The sequence below is a fragment of the Mytilus edulis genome, chromosome 11 (assembly GCF_963676685.1).
Source record: "Mytilus edulis chromosome 11, xbMytEdul2.2, whole genome shotgun sequence".
In the NCBI taxonomy this organism is placed as follows: Eukaryota; Metazoa; Mollusca; class Bivalvia; order Mytilida; family Mytilidae; genus Mytilus; species Mytilus edulis.
Window position 1 is genome coordinate 4599251 of NC_092354.1, and position 22980 is coordinate 4622230.

The 22980-nt window shown below is 31.8% G+C and overlaps 1 protein-coding gene across 1 annotated transcript in view; it reads right to left on the reverse strand.

Annotated features, from left to right (window-relative positions):
- Nucleotides 1-2411: 2411 nt before the first annotated feature.
- LOC139493903 (uncharacterized) overlaps nt 2412-22980 on the reverse strand; it is an 89333-nt gene continuing 68764 nt past the window's right edge. Inside the window, exons 13-20 of the mRNA XM_071282065.1 lie at nt 20604-21057; nt 13740-14512; nt 13079-13109; nt 9819-10087; nt 7603-7630; nt 6174-6500; nt 4298-4582; nt 2412-3232 (exon numbers count right to left, since the gene is read on the reverse strand). Of these exons, the coding sequence (XP_071138166.1) occupies nt 2898-3232; nt 4298-4582; nt 6174-6500; nt 7603-7630; nt 9819-10087; nt 13079-13109; nt 13740-14512; nt 20604-21057 (2502 nt within the window). The 3' untranslated portion in view covers nt 2412-2897. The remainder of the gene's footprint in view (nt 3233-4297; nt 4583-6173; nt 6501-7602; nt 7631-9818; nt 10088-13078; nt 13110-13739; nt 14513-20603; nt 21058-22980) is intronic.

Consider the following 22980-nt stretch of genomic DNA (forward strand, 5'->3'; position numbering starts at 1 on the left):
ATAGAATATATAAACATGTTCACATACAATCAATAGAAATAGTTAATAATGGAATAAAGGAATAAGTTGAAGACAATGAAATAACTATGAAACACTGTTCCAGGTTAGGGGAGGGTTGAGGGCTCATAAATATGTTTAACCCCGCCAGATTATGTATGTGCCTGTCCCAAGTCAGGAGCCTGTAGTTCAGTGATTGTCGTTGGTTTAAGTCTGTCAAATTTGTTCTTCATAAATTGTTTTGTCATAAATTAGGCTGTTAGTTTTCTCAATTGAATTGTTTCATATTTGTCATGTTGGGACCTTTTATAGCCGACTTTATGGTATGGGTTTTTCTCACTGTTGAAGCCCATACAGTTGCCTATACTTGCTTACCTCAACTTTATTTGAACTTTGGAGGATATATATAGTTGTCTCATTTGCAATCTTATCCTATCTCCTTATTTTTATATACAAATTTTGATACTGGCGATGAAAGGAAAAGGGGGTTAAATTTTGTAAAACTGACAATGAATATTTAAATTCCAATTTTACACACTCGACTCCTTCAAATCATTAAGGTGGCTTGTGGGTACAAAAATTTCAGCAAAAAAATAAACCTTTATTTTTTCATTACAAATTTTATTTATTACACTACTAGTTATTACTTTATAATATGGTACAAAAATCAACCCAAAAAAAATATTCTGTTTGGCCCCAGATGACTTTTAAAATGTTTATATCATTGAAAAAGCTCCAAATTATCTCCCTTTGGTGCAAAAATGCCATTTTTTGGCATTAAATTTGAAATATCTTTTTTAACTCATCTGTGACCTATATTTTTTCATTAGTCTTTTCAAATAAGCTGTACATAAACTAAATAATTGTAAAATTTAAGCGATTTCTGTAATTAGGTTATTTTTTTATTTCGATATTACCTCTATTTCTCCTGTTAGTTCAACAGAAAAAAGGACATTAACAAAAATGTATGCTTCTTTCAGAGGCAAATTGTGAGCTTAAATGAACGGTGACCCCATTTTTTTATTTCATTTTTCTTTTAAGTATATGTTAAAGTTCATTTATGAAAAAATATAGCGAAATCCTATATTAGAATAAAAATTGATTTATACCCAGGAGCCCCCTTAACAGACGTACAAAATAAAAAAAAACTCATAAAAGATTCCAGGCTTATCATTGTGAGCGTCATTGTATTTTTTGTTTACAAAACAGTAAAATATCAGAAATACAAGGAAACTTCAAAACGGAAAATTCCCTTATCAAATGGAAAAATCATATTCGTGACTTGTTTTAGGCATTTCCTTATGTAGAAAATGGTGAAGTAAACCTGGTTTTATAGCTAGCCTAACCTCTCACTTGTATGACAGTCGCATAAAATTCCATTATATTCACAACAATGTTTGAACAAAACAAAATTTAAATGTCAAACATAGAGGTATAGCAGTCAACATTGTGTTATAATCTTAATCTCTATAAAACAAAAAGACAAATATGTCAACAAGGAAAAACAAAATGACATATAGACCAAAGCACATAGGCAAAAATATACAAGAATACAAAAATGATCATAGCACAATAACACAATGGCAAGATGTTTAAGTACTGAGCCACACCAAAAGATTCCAAAAGGGTATTACCAAAAAGGGCTAAACAGTAAAAGTAATTTACAAAGAGAAATAAAAGAACACTACAACACGTAATTAGGATGATAAACAACGTCAGTGACTAAAATCTATACTTCCAGACCATCATGTATTATTTGTGAAGTTGAATATGTATCAACAAGGTCTTGGTATCTTCTGAAGAACTGTAGCAAAAGACTCATCAGTGACGAAAAAAAAATGTTAAAAAGGCAAATCAAGCAGAAAGTTGTATAGCACTGCGCTAAAACACCACTAAACAACACATGGTGCAGATAGCCTGACTTGAAAGAGGCCAAACATTTGCTTGGTAGTAGGTTTTCAAATGTTTTTTGACATTTGATATGTTCTCAACTATTTGAAAATATAATATAACCAAACAATTATCACTGATCTGTTTAGATTTAAAATCCTTTTTTCTGATGGATGAAAGATAAGTTCATTTAACAGAACAGATGCTTTATGTCAAAAACATTCCTGTGAAATAACATGTTATTTTTGTTCAAAACTATATATATGAATAGGCTTATTTATTTACAAATGTACATATAAAAGCAGCTGTTTGATAAACAAAATATACAACAAGTTAATGACAAAAAATTCAGAAACACCTTAAGGACAAGATTCGGTCACTGAATTAGTTACTGCAAACTTTATTATTCATTAGACTTTAAATTTAGACCTAAATTGACTATTAAGGTAACATCGAACAGCTTTAAGAGATTAACATACACAATTATGACTGAAAAGAAATTGATAATAACCTAAATGCATATGTTTTGACCTTTGAAAACACAGTAGTGCATATGAACTTTCCAATTACTGGTTCCCAATAATTATATTAAGATACATTAAAATTAGTTTATATGAATATAAAATATGTCATGACTGCTTCATAATTAACATATATGGTATGGAACGAACACTCGTAGGGGGATTTGTGTTTACAGGAATGAATACTCGTAAAAGGGGTACATATTTTATCTTTTTCCTTGCCAAGCATGACACTCACACATGACATATGTTTAATATACAATATTGTTATCAATAATATATTGTTATTCATTCACTTTGATGGTTTAAGTGACCAAATCATTGATCATAGAATTGACAATACCTCCTTCTATTCATTGTTTACATGTGTTTGTCTTAGCGGTTTAAGTGACCAAATCATTGAACATTGGATTGACAATACCTCTTTCTATTTATTGTTTACATGTGTGAGTCTTAGCTGTCTTTAACTTGTTGTATAAAGTTTTTCTTTTATTTTGAGCATTTATGAAGGGTTGCCATATCTGTGCTAGTAACTTCTGTCTTCTCTATTTGATCTGCTAGATCTGCATAAATTGAGTCTTTTCGAAGGGCTTTGAGAAATTCATTAAATCCCTGTTCATTTTTATGCAACAGCATGTCCATTAAATTCCTGTTCTTTTCCTGTGGGGTTTTACCAGATTCTATCTTCTTCCCATCATCAACTGACAATACCTCTTTTGATATTAGATGATCTACTATGTTCTCGTGTTGTATATCAGTGATGACCTTGAGGTAGTTCTTTTGTAGACGAACTTTATATAATGGAAAATTCCAAACTGATAAGCCTACAAAAATACAAAAAATATTTTTTTCTTAAGATAGTGCTATTGACCTTTTATGACTAAAGATGAGGTTAAATTCAGAAAAGCGATTTGGACCACATGAAATTTATAACGTGTTTTCATTTTTTTTTTACACCACTTGGTCGATACCTCTGCTGGTGGATTATATGTCTCCTAGAGTATCATTAGCTTAGTATTCAGTACTTTGCTACTCACATGATTTAAAACAAACCCTTCTTAAATTTACCGTTTATAAATTTTAAAATTATGCAGAAACTAAGGTTTCAACTCATTCGGGCAAAGTTGGCATTGGATGGATTTGGCCATTTTTTAGTACTTTTCAGGTGTGTAGCCCTTCTACTGTTTTGGTTTTATTCACCCTTTTCTTAAATCAAATGTCTCATGAATAAATTGAATATCCACATAGAATGAAGTATTGATAGATCTTACATTTCTTCATACAAATTGATGATGTATGCTCTGAATTTATCAAACACATATGATAAGTGTTTGATATTTTAAACAGAGCTGGTAAACATGGTAAACATACATATTTACAATTTATAGTTAATTGCCAATTTGTTTGTTATTCTATTTTCTCTCACTTTGATTTTTTTATAGTTGACCAAAACTAATGCCTTTGCATTATATATGTTCACTATTCTTTTCTACAGTTGGATCTAAGAAGCGAAATTCATCCGAGGTCATATTTGCCTGATTCGTAACAGGTACTTAATGAACTGTGACTTCATTATAACTGTAGAAACGAATCTTGATCTCAATGTCTGAGATCATAATTACTCAATGTCACAATGTCTAAGATGAAAGTTACTTAACACAAACTGAAATTCGTCCTGAAAGACTCATCATATATACCAGTGACCTACTTTGGTATGCAAGAAAAGTAGTATACTTATGATAAATTAAATACGACGCAATTGATCTGGAAGATAGTCTTTAGAATCAAATACATTATATCTATTTTGAATAAATATATAACAAGTTTTCAAAATGATTTCAGTAAAAATCCTTCTTTGTTTGTGTTTATAATAAACCCTTCAGACATACCTTTAGTTTCAGCAGATACTGGTCTTGGACTGAAATCACATTTCAAATCATTGGCAATATCTTCGTATCCATAAATACGTAATCCATCAACAAACACACTGTAAACAGGTTCCCTCCTTTTGATCACAATATCCAGCAATGCTTTGTTCTGATCATCCTGTCGAGGATAATGTTCAATATAACGTCTGTCGTCTGCTGATATCACCAGATGTGTCATCATATGGTCTAAAATCTGACTGATTTGTATATCTTGTATGATGCTGTTTTCGTTTTCCCTGATTTTATCTGTAAATGAACAGATCTGTTTATTAACAAAGAAGAAGCTTAGTGGATCGTCAAGTAAAAGAATGCTTACAATTTCTTACATTGTGTTTGTGCATCAATAAGGGACAAACGATACCAAAAGGACAGTCAATCTCATAAATCTAAAACAAACTGACAACGCCATGGCTAAAAATGAAAAGAAAACCCAGAAAAACAATAGTACACATGATACAACATATAAAACTAAAGAATAAACAACACGAACCCCACCAAAAACTAGGGCTGATCTCAGGTGCTCCGGAAGGGTAAGCAGATCCTGCGCCACATATGGCACCCGTCGTGTTGCTTATGTGATTTCAAATCCGGTAAATAGTCTAATTTGGTAGGTCACATTCATGAAAGGTAAGGGGATTGTAGTTACGACGTAAGGAACATATTCGATATCATTTGTGATACGGTTATTCCATAACTGTCAACCAACTCGTGATGGCGTCCGTAAAATTTACGAAGGGATGATTTCAACTTCACCATTTGGAACTCTTAGTTTAATAGATTCCTTGTACACAGCAACCCTCTATCAAGAAAATCATGATAGGAAATGCAAGCACGGGAATATCGTATCAATTGGGAGATATATACCCCGTATGCAGGTGCTGCTGGAATGTTGCTACTTAGAAATGGAAGTTCACAATTGAAGCTGAAATCATCTCTTTTGTCATATAGTTTTGTTTTCAACCGACCCTCATTGTCAATTTCTAGATGTAAGTCAAGATATGAAGCCGACTTGACTGTATCTGTAGTATTCGATGGGATAGATGCGTTCCACATAGTCACCAAATTTTGAATTGTTTAGTGAAAGAACGTCATCTATATAGCGGAAAGTGAGTTAAATAATATTGCTAACTTCTTATCTTTCTTCCTAAATGTTGTTTCTCGAACAACATATTATTAGTTTTAAGAAAACCGCCATGAAGTGTCATAATACACAGATTAAATCAAGTTGAGTGTAATTGTAATTTAAAGTAAAGTGTGGCTCTATGGTCGGGTTGTTGTCTCTTTGACACAGTTCCGATTTTCATTCTCAATTTTATTGCAAAAGAGGAAATACAAAACATGTCAGTATATTACAATGTACATTGATTTCAATAAGTTAAGAAAGAATCATCATGTAAAATTATCAGTTTGGATTGGACTGTTGACAAAACACACCCCTTCCAGTTTGTGTATCTTTCTGTTTTGGATTTTTTCCCACTACTTTTTCCTGCAGCAAATGTTTTCGGAGCTGTCATCACTTGGCGTTACTTAGCAATTATTAGGAAAATAGTGACCAAGGTCTGGTTAATCATTAAATTAATAGGTCAGACAAAGGCAGTAGAAAGATATTTGTGCTTAACCATATGATGAAGTACAATAGAAACACTTTGTTTTAAATATTTCCCTGATTGCACGTAATTTCAGTGGCATTGTGTATTAAAACTATTTTAGCACTGATTCTATGTATTTCTGTTATGAATCTATGATATACATATTCCCTGTACTGAATAACTTATTTACATAATACCTTATATAGTGTCTTTTTTTTTATTTACTTAGACCGTTCATGTAGCATTACCTGTTACAATTTCTACTGCTTTAAGTGTATTTGGATCAACATCCTTTACAACCTCCTTTAAACACCTGGCTCCTTTACCAATATTTACAAAAGCTTGCTCAAGAACCCGTATTGTAGGTTTCACTGTTCTATCTTTCCTCCATGTAAACAAGACTTCCTTATTCTGTGCTGTCAAATCACGATCACATTTCTCTTTGATACTCTCTATTTCTTCTACAGACAGTCCAAGTTCTATTCCTAGTTGAAAAACTATCTTGCCAATCAGCGGTGCTAATCTGTCTACAATTTCATCTGATGGAATACAGTCTAGAATATCATCAGAAATACCTGGAATAAAAAAAAAATATATCTACAGAGAATTATTAAAAACTAATCAAAGACTCATATTGCAGTGTTACCTTGAATGCTTTTTTAAACAATGGCATATTGTTTATCCTGGACAGTCAAATGCGTGTTATGCTTGTGAGACACAAGGGTAAACAATTGCATTTATTTTCCAGTTGGCGCTACAAATCAAATATGGTAATATATACAGTTTCTAGATTCAATTCATGCTCTCTGGAAATGAGACAATAGCTGAAGCTGAAAATCGAACCTAAATATTTCCCCCGTTACTTCATTGTAATTTTGTAATTATTCAAGGGCATATTTTCCCCCTTATTGGACTACCAACTTTTAATTATTGTCTCATCCAAATTATTTTAATTCTTAAAGGGTCATGACCGGCATTTAAAAGAGCATTACAGATCGATTATTATTAGTGTCATTTCATTCACTGGGTGGTTAAAGTCGAAAATTAAATTTAGACATTTTCAATGTATACATTTCAGAATACTAGTATTAAGGAAACAAAGCAAACCAATCAAACTGAACATTGAACAATAAATCCTAAAAATGGGATTAGGGTCAGTGGAAACCTACCAGTCGGACATCTTCACCTTACAATCATCCCATAAACCAAATACAACTGCCCCATTATTTCCCGGCAAACTACCAAACAACACATTGACCAATGGACTATTAAATAAAATGTATACCTTACCGTATTTCTTGGTTCGTTGGCCGGGTCATCGAACACATTTTTTTAAATTAGATACCCCAATAATGGTTGTGATCAAGTTTGGTTAAATTTGGCACAGTAGTTTCAGAGGAGAAGATTTTTGTAAAAGTTAACGACAGACGACAGACAAAGGACGACGACGGACGCCAAGTGACGAGAAAAGCTAACTTGGCCAGGTGAGCCAACAAGTTGCACAGTTAGATGAAAAGGAATCAAGATGACCTTTTGTTTACCTTAACTACCCTTAATTAGATATTGTACCAAGGTAAGCATTACATTTATGATGTTTTTTCTCGAATCAGAACAGTATGAAAAACATAACACTTTTGAATATACCATGTAAAAAACTTTAGATATCCAAGTACTTACTAGATTTCACTTGTTTTCTCTGACGTACCTGCAAATATGATAATATTAAACATTAATTTATTTCAGGGTGATAAGTTACATCTACCATTGATCCATGTTATGTGGAAACAAGTTCGTACAGTTATTACAGAAGTAAAGGGTCCAGACAAAATCATAAAGACATGTTCAAATTACTCATTGCTTATGACGGTTTTGGTCAAAGATTAATATCATATAAACTTAACCTTGGCAAACATTAATGTAAAAAGTTTAACAAAAGTACCAAACTCAAAGACAAATTCGAAAACAGGACGCTTATCAAAACTTGACCAATTTATATCAATATTAATCAACTGAAAAGGTGAAAAACAGGACACTTATCAAAAGTTGACCAATTTATACGATATCAATCAACTGAAAAGGTGAAAAACAGGACGCTTATCAAAACTTGACCAATTTATACAATATCAATCAACTGAAAAGGTGAAAAACAGGACGCTTATCAAAACTTGACCAATTTATACGATATCAATCAACTGAAAAGGTGAAAAACAGGACGCTTATCAAAACTTGACCAATTTATACGAAATCAATCAACTGAAAAGGTGAACAACAGCGGCCATATTCATTAGTTGGGTACAGGCATTTTCAGAAAAGAAAGCGTGTTCAATCTGGTTTATAGCCAGTTAAACCTCACACTTGTATGACAGTTGTTTGTTTAAAGGAACACCATAGGGTGAGTAACCCAGACAGATTTAACAGGTCAAATTACTAAACAATTCCTACAAAAAGACCAACTTATGTAGCAAAGCGACATAACAAACAAAATAGTCGATACTGAATTTTGAGTTTCACTATAACATCAACAAAAAAGTGTTAAGTTATATATATATCACGTACCGTATATAGTAAACAATATCAACAATTTCTCATAAGTGAAAACAAAGGAAATATAAATACAAACAACTTTTGTATCCAAATCAAACCCCACGGTCCTCCTGGACCAGAAATGCCTAACGTAAAAATTATTTCAAATATTCTTAAGGGATTACACGGAACCCTTTGTCTCGGTTCCGATTGCTGCTGCGTGTCAAAGTGTAATGTTGACTTAATAAAACTCAGTCCATTTGTCAGTAAAATACAGAATTTTTCGATTGTCTCTCTTTAAATGCTACTTCTCGGTCAAGAAGATAAACTTCGGTCCAAGTTATATGAAGGCTTACAAACTAAGCATGTAAAAAAAATAATCCCAAAATGTCGGTAAATGTTAACTAAAAAGTAAGTCCATCTTTTAAAAGGATACTGAAAATGAAAATATATTTTCAAAACGTTGCATCAGACATTATCTTTTACCCGTAATCATTAAAAAACTTCTGCCAATGTTTCATAAAATTCTAGGAAGGTTTGACAAAGTATTTGATGTGAAGCAAACTTTAACCTTAGACTCTATCTACTTGTTAACTGTTAAAAGTCTATGTATCATTAAAGGGACATTAGCTGTCAAATGCATGCTTATCGATTTGACTCAAATTATAACATATAAATTAGATCTATTAACATGTATATTTAAATTATAAAAAAAGTCCTAAATAAACAATTCACGATGCATGTGGTCGATAATATTTATCACTACTTTGTGTGTATTCTAGTCTAGATGCTATTTAATTAACCATCGAGGTGACCTCCTAAAACTGCCTACGGTCATATAACCCGATATTAACAAGAACTGGATACTGTGTTTTAGTCATTAATAAGGATCTATCCACATTTCATAATAATTCCAGAAAGGATTGAAAAAGTTAATTTAGTTAAACCATAACCTCAGACTGGACCTAAATGCTGATGTTGCAGCCGATGCCTAAACCAGAATAAAGGATTGCTATGTTTCACTTTCACAAAATTAATTTTGAAGGCTCAATGACAACCTGATGGTAGTATGTTCAGATAGAGAGTCATTCAAAGTTAATCAAATCAAAAGAAACATGATATCTTGAAGACAAATAAAGGGAAACTGAAGAAAAGTGAAATAAATAAACACAACATAAAAACTAGAATCTATTATTTAATATGACATTGCATATGTCTCTATTAGGTCATGGTACTTTCAAATGCAATTTTTGGTCAATTTCAGATGAACATTACAAGACAGACATGCACACCTTAAAACCATACCATATACCAAATATATAAAAAAAAAAAAAAAAAATTAGTACAAGTCCATTGCAGTAATAACTTACCACACATAATGTATGTGCTGTTATTTCCATTTCTCTCAATCCATTGTCCAATTCTGTGAATGTTATTTCATTCTCTTTCAAATGCATCAGTGTCAAAAATTTAACCATCTGTGTATTTGTTGGGTAATTTTCTACCATATCACTCCATACCATTTCTTCCATTCCAAGATGGAGAGCCAAATCGTGTACCATGCGTGTCTCACAATTAACAGACAGACGAAGCAACTCTGTGTTACTTGGGATCTGAGATAACGCATCTCCACTCAAACCTAAAATGAAAATAAAAACACATGTATATATGTATATATAAACAATTCGTCTAAACATTAACCCAACAATGTTAGATCTGTAAATTTGCCTTCGCAAATTTTATATATATATTAGGATATGTAGTATATAATTAAAGGCAACAATAGTATATTGTAATTCATAAAATTCATAAATCGATTGAGAGAAAAAACAAATCCGGGTTACAAACCAACACTAAGGAAAACACTTCAAAATAAGAGGAGAATTACGACATATGACATATAAAGGCTTACAAACTAAGCATGTAAAAAAAAAATAATCCCAAAATGTAGCTGAAAAGTCAACTTAATATGACATTGCATGTCTCTATTAGGTCATGGTACTTTCAAATGCAATTTTTGGTCAATTGCAGATGAACATTACAAGACAGACATGCACACCTTAAAACCATACCATATACCAAATATATAAAAAAAAAAAAAAAAAAAATTAGTACAAGTCCATTGCAGTAATAACTTACCACACATAATGTTTGTGCTGTTATTTCCATTTCTCTCTTAACACAAGAGAAACACAAAACTGGTAAGATTGCTAATGAGACAACTCTCCACAAAAGACCAAATGACACAAAAATTAGCAACTGCTGGTCACTGTACGGCATTCAACAATGAGCAAAGCCCATACCGCATAGTCAGCTATAAAATGACAATGTCAAACAATCCAAAAAAGAAAACTGTCGGCATAATTTATTTACCAAACATGAAAGATAAAAAAATATGTAACGCATAAACAAACGATAACCACGGAATTACAGTACAACATAAGAACGATCTAAAAAAAATTAGTTGAAAAAGGCTTCACTCATCAGATGGATAAAAATAAAAATACTATAAATACAAGTGGACGTGGCCGGGAACTAGTACATCCCAACAACCAAACGACACCTAATACAGATTTGAGAGTACTCGCAGTTAACTGACAGCTAATACAAAGCAACTAACAACTAATAAAAAATCATGCTTCTAAGACTATATTATCAATCCGTACACATCCAACATCCAATGGATTTAGTATAAAGACGTCCTAAATAGTCAGGGAAAAACAAAACATTGTGCAATGACAAGTACATGTATCGACATATCGTAGATCCATGAATGTGTTTATGTATATAGCATACCAGTAATATTTAGTTTGCTTCTAATTTACTGATTTATAACAAAATCAATATTAATACCAATACAAACAATATTCAATTATCTTATTACAGTGTTGAATTGTTAACCTTTTAGAATAAGTTTATTTGAAGGATCGATAAGTTTACTAGGATCGTTTCTAAATTTCGGTTGACAAAATTTCCGTAAAATAAGGATGTGCTTAATCCGGTTTCAAATAAGTTGTCTACAGGTACTACCAAACTTCAAAACCAAGTCTTTATATTCATGGACAAATTTAGTAAAGGTTTTGACGCCTCCGGGTGCGGGAATTTCTCGCTACATTGAAGACCTGTTGGTGACCTTCTGCTGTTGTTTTTTATTTGGTCGGGTTGTTGTCTCTTTGACACATTCCCCATTTCCATTCTCAATTTTATTTAAGTAATTTATGGTAACGAAATCCCTGGCTTAATAATTTACCAGTAATACATAGATTATGTTCGTTAAAATCAAATACGTAACAAAAGACACGGGCATAGCGAACGAGCTGTGAAATATAAACACTGAAGATAGTGCCAAAGGAACATCACCATCTAGAAATGGAAAATTGACAATTTTAGTGTGGAGTTTCCCGTTTAAAACCGAAATATCTAAATATAGGAAAGGAAAGTTATTACCATTTAAATTTGATTTATTCAAAAAGTATGTTTCTTTGGGTTAATTTAAGCAGTGTATTGATAAAATACTTGATTATTTAATGACAAAATATCATTAAGATAACGATAAGTGTTGTTGAATTTATCAATTAAATGCAATTTAGACGGGTCTTTACTGAGATTGGTCTTAAACTGTGATTCATAACGGTACAAACACAATACAACTATTAAAGGGTCACAATTAATGCCCATAGGGATACCTACAACCTGTTGACAAACTTTGTTTCCGAATCGTACATAATTGTTATCAAGGGGGAAAATAACAGCTTCAATCATCTCATCACACCCTCATTAAGTATACCTAGCATATATAATGTACCTTTCTCTTTAGAGAAGAAGGCTTTAAATGAGTTGCAGCACATATATTTGCATTCATATTTACCAAAATACTATTTAATTAAATAGGAACACTTTTGTTTGATAAGATAGTGTAGAAGTGTAGTGTAAAGAGTAGAAAAAAAACCAGAATCAAAGGGACGATCAAAAACACGAAATTTATTTAAAACATCCAAAGAACTTTTTACACTCCAAAAATAGTTCATTTAACTATGTGCATATATTGTATTATAATAGTTTATAATAAGCTATTTGATAGCAGTGAATGAACTTGTTAAAAGCACTGAAAGATAAGTTGTAGCATGTGTAAAGAGAGTATGTTATATACCGAGTTAAGATGATATAATTATTCAACATTGGAAGTTCGCAATTTGAGCAACATATGCAGTAATCTAATTCTAAATTCTTCGAAGTTATCTTCACAAAATACACCTACATGTATTACCTTATGTACAGCACATAGTTGTATTTGATGACAGCAAAAGTAGACAATTTACACATATGACATATAGGATATATTTTAGTAATTTACAGCAATTAATCTTAACTTAACATGCAAATCATATATTCTAAATTGAAAGTTTCTAATACATATATCTTTTGTTGTTGTATAAACACAGATGGTTAAAATCCATTACTTTTCCAAAGAAGTTTCAATCTGAATTATGTGAAATATTGTCAACAGCACAAAGGTAAAGCATATCAGTAGCATGGTTTATGTCATGAGATTGGAATTAAATTGGATATTGAAATAGTTAAATGATAACTCAATAATATGGAAGTGCAGAGAGATTAATGATACATTTACCTGGACAATTAGCATCACACTGCTTTTGCTCCTGTAAAATAGAAAATAACCCTACAATTCAAGTATTTGTATAATTCCATGTAAACAAACTACTTGCTCATCGGTCCACAAAAGAACATTTCACTTTGTAAAATGTGTGAAACTAATGACAAAAGCACACATGATAAAACAAATACAATATTGACAAATGCTGACAGTTACTACAAGCAAAGTCAGGTAAATATTATAAATATTAATCCACTCCTCTACCTTACAAAAAAAACGTGTAAACATAGAGGTGCCGTAGAAAAATTATTATCCTTTGTCCCTCTGTCGGATACATTCGTCTATTGCTCTTTACTATCATGCCAACATAAAAAGTTTGTACAGATATAAATTTGTCTGTGAATGTACAAACATTTTTACGTAACGACTTTAAGAGCTTGATATGTAACATAGGTTTCTGAATTTTACGTCATTTGGTTTATGGTGGGGAGTTGTCGCGTTGACAATCATATACCATATCATATTTCTAACATAATGTTAAAAGATTGAATGTCTAACATATAATGCAAATAAAGTAACTATCTTATCCAATAAGGGAACTTGGCCACATATGCCCAGGTTTAGAAATCCTTTTTTAATTTATCGCAATGATGTACCTATAAAATTATTTACATACCTTTTTCTTGTTCCAAGTACGCCAGTTATTTTTAATGTTTTCTCCGTGTTTACAAAAACATTCCTCAGTCTCAGAGACCAACTTATTTTCTGAAGTGAAACAGTTTAATGTCGAGCAGGAGTACTCGGTGAGGAAGGGTAACTTGCTGCTGGCTTTACAATGGATAGTTGACTGATAAAATTCAGATATTCTCTCCAAAGTAACAAACAAACAATTCCGGACACTGCTGGCTATATCAGGTATTATCAGGCCCTTGGAGCGCTTGTGGACAAGGTACAGTAAGATCTTATTTCCTTCTACACAGACAACAATATCATGCTCTTTATCAAATGATAACCCAACAAACCCAGAAAACATAAGTTTCCGTCCTTGGTATTCTTTTAATGTCCACATACTCAGACATGCACATATTAGACGGTTGGGTAAGGCTGGAGGTATGATGGTTCCTTTAAAAACAAAGGCCAAACTTACAGTCCTCTCTGGTGTACATTCTTGTGTCAAGTAATCTGTATTATTTCTTTGTGTAAGCATACAGGGTACAAAGAAGTTTTCTATTGGTAGACGACTTCCTGTTTTTGTATGATATCTCTGTTGTTCGGATACGATATCTAGATGTATCAGCATATCAAATATGTACTCTTTAAATGGTAAAATCTGACGGAATTCTTCTTGTTCCCAAATCTGGTAGAGGTCTACTTTTTGTATCATTCCATTTTCAGACATCTTTTTGAAGGTTTTCCTTGTTTTATTTTCTTTGGGCCAAAATGCAACATCTATAAAAATGAAATGAAGAAGATGTTATCAGACTTAAAATATAGTTTATATTATGAGGTAATACCAGTCTATAAAAGCTACATGATAAAACAATTTGTATCGCTCACTTAGATCCACAATGGAACAAACAATGTATCCTAATATTTAAATCATATGTTTTTTATATCAGAACACATTATTTTTTTGTTTAGTCTGTTCTAACAGGATTTGATTATCAAAGTTGAATCATTTCCCATTTGGAAGAAAATAATCTGAAACAAGGCTTGCATGTGCTGTGGGAAAACTGTGAGTTTTCAAATGTTTGCATGGTTTCTACATGTTTTCTGTAGAAGAAACACTAAGAATGATGTATGGCAGTCATCCATGATGACATCTTGTCAGTCAATTACTGTCATTCATATTTTTATTTACCGGCATTTAGCACATAAAGTTTACTCCTCAAGTACTATTTATTCTAAGTACATGAAGTAAACAACTATTTTGAATGTTTATTACCATGATTAAATACATTCCTTTTCGGTGGGTTATTTATTAATTTTGAGGTAATTTCACAAGCTGTGATCGTATATATAATGGAGAAAATTATGTTAAACACACTGAATATGTTTTTTTTCCTTGACAAATACATGAAATATGATATTTATAAAATAGGGGCGAGATATACCAGAGGGACATTAGAACTCATAAACTGACATCACCATGGCTAAAAAAAGAAAACGACAAACAGACAAATATGATATTATAAAATAGGGGCGAAATATACAAGAGGGACATTCAAACTCATAAACTGACATCACCATGGCTAAAAAAGAAAAAGACAAACAGACAAATATCATATATTATAAAATAGAAGCGAAATACACCAGAGGGACATTTAAACACAAAAACTGACATCACCATGGCTAAAAAAGAAAAAGACAAACAGACAAATTTGATATTATCAAATAGGGCGAAATATACACCCCAGGAACATTCAAACACATAAACTGACATCGCTATGGCTCAAAAGGAAAAAAAGACAAACAGACAAATATGATATTATAAAACAGGAGCGAAATATACCAGAGGGACATTGGAACTCATAAACTGACATCGCCATGGCTAACAAAGAAAAAGAAAAACAGACAAATATGATATCATAAAATAGGGCAAAAAAATACCAGAGGGACATTAAAACTCATAAACTGACATCTCCAAGGCTAAAAAGGAAAAATACAAACAGACAAATATGATATAATAAAATAGGGGCGAAATATACAAGAGGGACATTCAAACTCATAAACTGACAATGCCATGGCTAAAAAAGAAAAAGACAAACAGACAAATATGATATTATAAAATAGGGGCGAAATACACCCGAGGAACATTCAAACTCATAAACTGACATTGCCATGACTAAAAAAGAAAAAAACAAACAGACCAATATGATATTATAAAATAGGGGCGAAATACACCCGAGGGACATTCAAACTCATAAACTGACATTGCCATGGCTAAAAAAGAAAAAGACAAACAGACAAATATGATACTATAAAATAGGGGCCAAATATAACAGAGGGACATTCATACTCATAAACTGACATTGCCATGGCTAAAATAGGAAAAAGACAAACAGACAAATATGATATTATAAAATAGGGGCCAAATATAACAGAGGGACATTCATACTCATAAACTGACATTGCCATGGCTAACAAAGAAAAAGAAAAACAGACAAATATGATATCATAAAATAGGGCAAAAAAATACCAGAGGGACAATAAAACTCATAAACTGACATCTCCAAGGCTAAAAAGGAAAAATACAAACAGACAAATATGATATAATAAAATAGGGGCGAAATATACAAGAGGGACATTCAAACTCATAAACTGACAATGCCATGGCTAAAAAAGAAAAAGACAAACAGACAAATATGATATTATAAAATAGGGGCGAAATACACCCGAGGAACATTCAAACTCATAAACTGACATTGCCATGACTAAAAAAGAAAAAAACAAACAGACCAATATGATATTATAAAATAGGGGCGAAATACACCCGAGGGACATTCAAACTCATAAACTGACATTGCCATGGCTAAAAAAGAAAAAGACAAACAGACAAATATGATACTATAAAATAGGGGCCAAATATAACAGAGGGACATTCATACTCATAAACTGACATTGCCATGGCTAAAATAGGAAAAAGACAAACAGACCAATATGATATTATAAAATAGGGGCCAAATATAACAGAGGGACATTCATACTCATAAACTGACATTGCCATGGCTAACAAAGAAAAAGACAAACAGACAAATATGATATTATAAAATAGGGGCCAAATATAACAGAGGGACATTCATTCTCATAAACTGACATTGCCATGGCTAACAAAGAAAAAGACAAACAGACAAATATGATATTATAAAATAGGGGCCAAATATAACAGAGGGACATTCATACTCATAAACTGACATTACCATGGCTAACAAAGAAAAAGACAAACAGACAAATATGATATTATAAAATAGGGGCCAAATATAACAGAGGGACATTCATACTCATAAACTGACATTGCCATGGCTAACGAAGAAAAACACAAACAAACAAATATGATATTATAAAATAGGGATGAAATATACCAGAGGGACATTCAAATTCATAAACTGACATCGCCATGGCTAAAAAAGAAAAAGAGAAACAAACAAATAAAATATTATAAAATAGGGCGAAATATACCAGAGGGACATTTAAACTCAAAAACTGACATTGCAATGGCTAACAAAGAAAATGACATACAGACAAATATGATATTATAAAATAGGGGCGAAATATACCAGAGGGACATTCAAACTCAAAAACTGACATTGCCATAGATACGACATAATCCGTTATCATCTGTGAAACGAATATTTCATAACAGTCAACCAACTCGTGATGGTGTCTGTAAACATTACTTTCAACTTCACCGTTTGGAACTATTGGTTTAGTTTAGCAGGAATTTCTGCTCTATTGGTGAGGTTCAGATTTCCGGATGAAATGTGTTCCCTTTTATAAATAGAAAGTGACGCAGTTACAACATGATGGGAGAACTAATTATTAATAGTTGATATTTCATGATTATGAAGACTAAATGTCTGCTGACTTTCAGACAATTGATTTATCCAGGATATCTTCCATCAAAATACAAGTTTCATTTAAATTGGTGTATAAAACTTGTTTTATCTTAAATTGACAAATATTTCAAAAAATTGTAAGGGTTCCGCGGAACCCAGTGTCTCGCCTACTTTTGCTGTAAATTGCAGGATCAACAAAAATGAGGGAAAAATCAATAAAAGTATTCCGCTTGATAGCATATTTGGTAAGTAGGAAGCTTCTGTCCACGTTTGGTAAAAAATCCTGGATAGTTTATGAATCTAAAAAATGTTTTAAAAACTTTAACTGCAGACTGGATGTAATGTTAACTGGAAGAAAAACTAAGTCCATTTAGAAGTAAATACAGATACACAGGTACAAAATATTAACAACATTTCATTCTAGATACTAGCTTTTGATAATAAACAAGCTTCTGTCTTAGTTTGGTACAAATAAAAAATAGTATAAGAAAGTTATCAATTTTTTTTAAATTCAACCACAGAGTGAATGCGTTGTTTCCTGGAAGAAAAAAAGTCAATTTAAAGTAAGATATGGTAAAAATGGATTTGTCATTTACAAAATTTACTTCTGGATACTATCTTATGATTATAAACAAGCGTCTGTCCAAGTTTGGTACAAACCAAGGATAGTTTAAGAAAGTTATTAAAATTTTAAAAACTACAACCACAGAGTGATGTAATGTTTTACCGCAAAAAAACTAACTGCATTTATAAGTAAAATACGGAAAAAATGGAATCTTATTTTCACAAAATTTACTTCTGGATACTATCCTATGATCATAAATAAGCTTCTGTACAAGTTTGGTAGAAATCCAGGATAGTTTAAGAAAGTTATTTAAATTTTAAAAACTTTAACCACAGAGTGTATGTAATGTTTTCCCGCAGAAAAACGAAGTCCATTTATAAGTAAAATACGGAAAAAAATGGAATTTTATTTTCACAAAATTTACTTCTGGATATTATCTTATGATCATAAACAAGCTTCTGTCCAAGTTTGGTAGAAATCCAGTATGGTTTAAGGAAGTTATTAAAATTTCAAAAACTTTAACCAAAGAGTGAATATTTGTGGATGCCACCGCCGCCGACGACGCAACGGAATGTAGGATCGCTTAGTCTCGCTTTTTCGACTAAAGTCGAAAGCTCGACAAAAATGGGAACCAATGAATAATTTATAACACTAGGCATCAATATGGGCACTTATACCATTTTGCAATTGTGTTTCATTTGTGGTCAAAATGCATTGATCCTGCAACAAAATTGAAAATAAAAACATGGAATGCGCTAAAGAGACAACTACCTGACCAACATGTAGAAAACAGTCAAAGGACACCAACACATCGAAAAAAACTCGCAACCCTAGGGGTGCATCAGCTTGTCCCTAAACAATAATGTATGTTAGTTTAGTGAAACTGAATGTCACACTAACCACGTCTACATTCACCTTCTATAAAAAAAGCTTAGTATAAGAGTTTCAGTTTAAATATATATAACAAGTACAAATTGTCTCAAAACATAATTGTGTTGGTAACCAACTCACACATTGTCTCAAAACATAATTGTGTTGGTAACCAACTAATAACAAGATAGAACTACTTGTATTCTCAAAGTTTTTTAGCATTGTTCAAAAATATTTTATATTTTGACACCATGTAGTTCTATAGTTATACCGATACCTTTGTACTTAATAAATGTCAGTTTCAGTTTAATTTGAAAAAAAATATATTATATTGAAGTTTCATAAAATGTTTATGAAGTAAACTTAAGAGAGAGAACAGAAACGAAAAATTCCCCATTGTTTCCATTTGTAAGAAGCATAACTCTAGAATGGTAAAAGGGAAGGTACCAAAATTCAAATTTGATTTTTGTTTAGTGGTAATAAGCATTTTGTATAGAATTCATAAAGTTTGGTTGAGGCAGGGACTTTCTATACTAACGGGACTTGTCACTTATAACGATATCTATACATATTATCAGACTGATTATGGCCGTAGCTGATGTCACGTGACTTTATAGCAAATCATTTCACATTTACGAAGTATTTTACATAACTACAAGTAAACTACAAGTATATGTTTAAGTTTAAAAAAAATCGTTTTTATGAAATTTTATACATTTTGTCATTGCAAACTGCTTTTCATGTTTTTCAAAATATTTCTCGTCTTTTAATTATTGATCTTTAAACTTTGAGGAATTTGTACATTGAATTTTTAGTGGCCGCCATCTTGTGTGATATGGTAACCATTTTACACAACTGGGGTGTTCTTCAAAACGATACGTCTCAGTTAAATAATTCATCATTCTTTCAAATCTTATATTTGTTGTCATCTTAAATCGCTTTTATTCAGATTTTATATATACAACTAATAATAATTATACAATTACAATGTACTGTGAAGTACGCAAATATATACTAGCATTGTATATCAGAACTAAGTTTATTGTTGGGTGGTAGCTTTAAACAGGCGGCTGAGTAATCAGTTAAAATCAATAAAAACGAGTCCCGTTAGTATAGAAAGTCCCTGGTTGAGGCAACCTTAAGTAAGAAAACGGAAACAAAAAAATCAGCAATTTTCCCATTTATAATTTAAAGGGACATAACTGTAGTATAATAAAAGTGACGCCACACAATTCAAATTTTATCTAAGTATCTGAGTAAACTCGTCGGTTGCCTGCTGCCGTACATCACCAATTAAAAAACAACATTTTCATTCAGAAATCTGTTAAAAAATTGCATGCATTTCACAACACTGGATAAAAAAAAGATTTATCTTTTTACTAATCATATTACATAAAAGTTCTCACATACCAACACAAATATTTATAGTAAAGGATATTATCAAACAGTCTGTCACGCTCTAATAAAAGGTAGGTAAACACTTTTTGGATATTGGAACATTTGTACCTGCAATATATATATTCACCACACAATGAAAATACATACACACCTGTGATAAAAGATCTCATAACTTCCACCATAAGAAGAGGGTTGATCATTACATTATCTCTCAGCTGGGGGGTATCGAAATAAACAATCTTCCCCAGAGAATGATGAAAATGTAGGAAATCAGTCAACTGCTCAGGGGACAGGACAGACACCTCGCTGATAGCATTTAATTCTTTAACTTCAGCCAATGACATTATTTGTTTTCCTTCTGCCACTAGTTCAGCGATCTCTAGCTCTAGTGGAACACAAGCATTGGGCATTCTTTCACCCCAGCATGGGTGGTTGAATGTAAGTTCTGTTAATGTTTTCTTCAGAACTTCTATTTCTGGGTCGGCTTGATCTTTGGCATTGACGAATATTAGAGGTCTAAGGACCAGATGATGTTTTCCCTCATGGTCTTTAAACAACTCCTCAATTCCTCTGTAAAGCTCTTCACGTCTGGTCTCAATATTCTCCTGATAAATATAAAAAGTTGACAGAATAATACATTGTAAAGATACTGTATCGCACACCTGGTGATTTAAATGCATCTTCAATGGTGGAATAACAACAACAACAATACTTTAGTTAAAGAGAGTTACACAATTAGCTAATCTTCTCTGAGACCCTCATCATGAAAAATCAAACAAAACGCAAACATATACATTGCATACATTCGTATAAAAAGTCAAGTATGATAATATTGTTCAATACAACTTGATAAAATGTGATGAATAAATAAACATGATGACATAATCAGTTTTTAATGTTATTTATACAGCTAGGTTGATTTCAATAAATGATCTGTTATAAATGTTGTATTTGAAAGAATAAACATTTGTAATATTTCTTAACGGTATTGGCAAATTATTCCACAAGAATGGTCTCCAATACGTAAACAAGATTTTGAACAATTCTTGTTTTTGGTTTAGGGAGTATGAGGTTTCCTTGAACAGCATTTCTCAAGGGGTATGTATTTCTGTCTGAAACATAATGAAACTTGTCAGTTGGATATGATGGGGCATAATTTTTAATGCACTTAAATGTCATCACAAACTTGTGATATTTTATTCTCTGTTCAACTGTCAACCAGTTTAAGTGTTTGAATAAGGGCGAAGAAGGAGCGAAAGGGTCGATTTCTAGTATTAATCTAGCAGCTCTCTTTTTTAATTTTAATATCCTCATTGCTACAACTACTCCACACTTAACAACAATAATCAATAAGGGGCAAGATAAAACCAATATAGAATAATTTTTAATAGTAGATATAGTCTAGATGATATAATTTTGAGCAGATCACATCAATTTGGTTTGTCCATGTGAGGGAAGGGTCAATTTTAATTTCTAAAAGACTTTCACATGTGGAAGATTGTATCACTTGATTGTTAATAGTTAAACTACTCTCATTGTAATGTGGCATTGCTCTTTGCTTCGTTCCAATAACAATTTTTCATATAAAAAGGAAGGTCGTTTATGTATAATATTATATAAACAGAAGTGGGCCTAATATGGAGCCTTGGGAGACACCATACTTGATATCAAGTTTTTCAGAATGAGCATTAACAATTTGTACTTGTTGAGTTATTTCATTCAAATAGGATTTAAAAAAAAGAAATAGCAGTATTATAAAATCCATAAATTTCAATTTTTTTACAGAGAATATCATGATCTACTACATCAAAAGCTTTCTTAAAATCCAACAGGACTGCTAAGTTGATTTCACCATCATTCATAACGCGTTCTACAATTAGATTTATCTCAAATTTTCATGTTACATACATTTTCTCTTAATTTTACACTTTTAACCTAGATCTTATACTTTCAAAGATAACAGACTGCAACTGTTATCAGTTATTAAATCTTACATTCCAAGGGAAATAAAATGAAAAGTGTATTTTGAAAGAAAAACTTGCTATTGATATTTTTGTTTGGTAATTCACTTTACCTACCTAGTAAAGAAATACAAGTTAACAAAATGAGTCCCATTTAATAATTTGGCAATCAATCTAAAACAGGTCGAGATTGTATTTGCATGAACATATGAATATTGTTGAAGTTAAATTTTTTGTTGATAAAAAATTAGCATGAATTGTCCCCTCGCATTCCCTGTCCCGATTTTTGATTTGACCAACTCCTCAACATTTGTATTACGTTTTGGAATTTCAAATAGTTTGGCCTCTAACATCGTTGAAGATACATTTATTGTTAAGACCTTCATCTGGTGCAGTACCCACTAAATGCTTAACTTTCATATTGTCAACATATGTGTTGAACTAAAACTGACTTAAATACAAACTTTAACATTTAAACTGAGCAATTGTTTAAAGTCAATAGATCATGACAGAGAGTGACACGGCAAAGAATTTCCATGACACTGAGATGTATCAAATTGAATATTA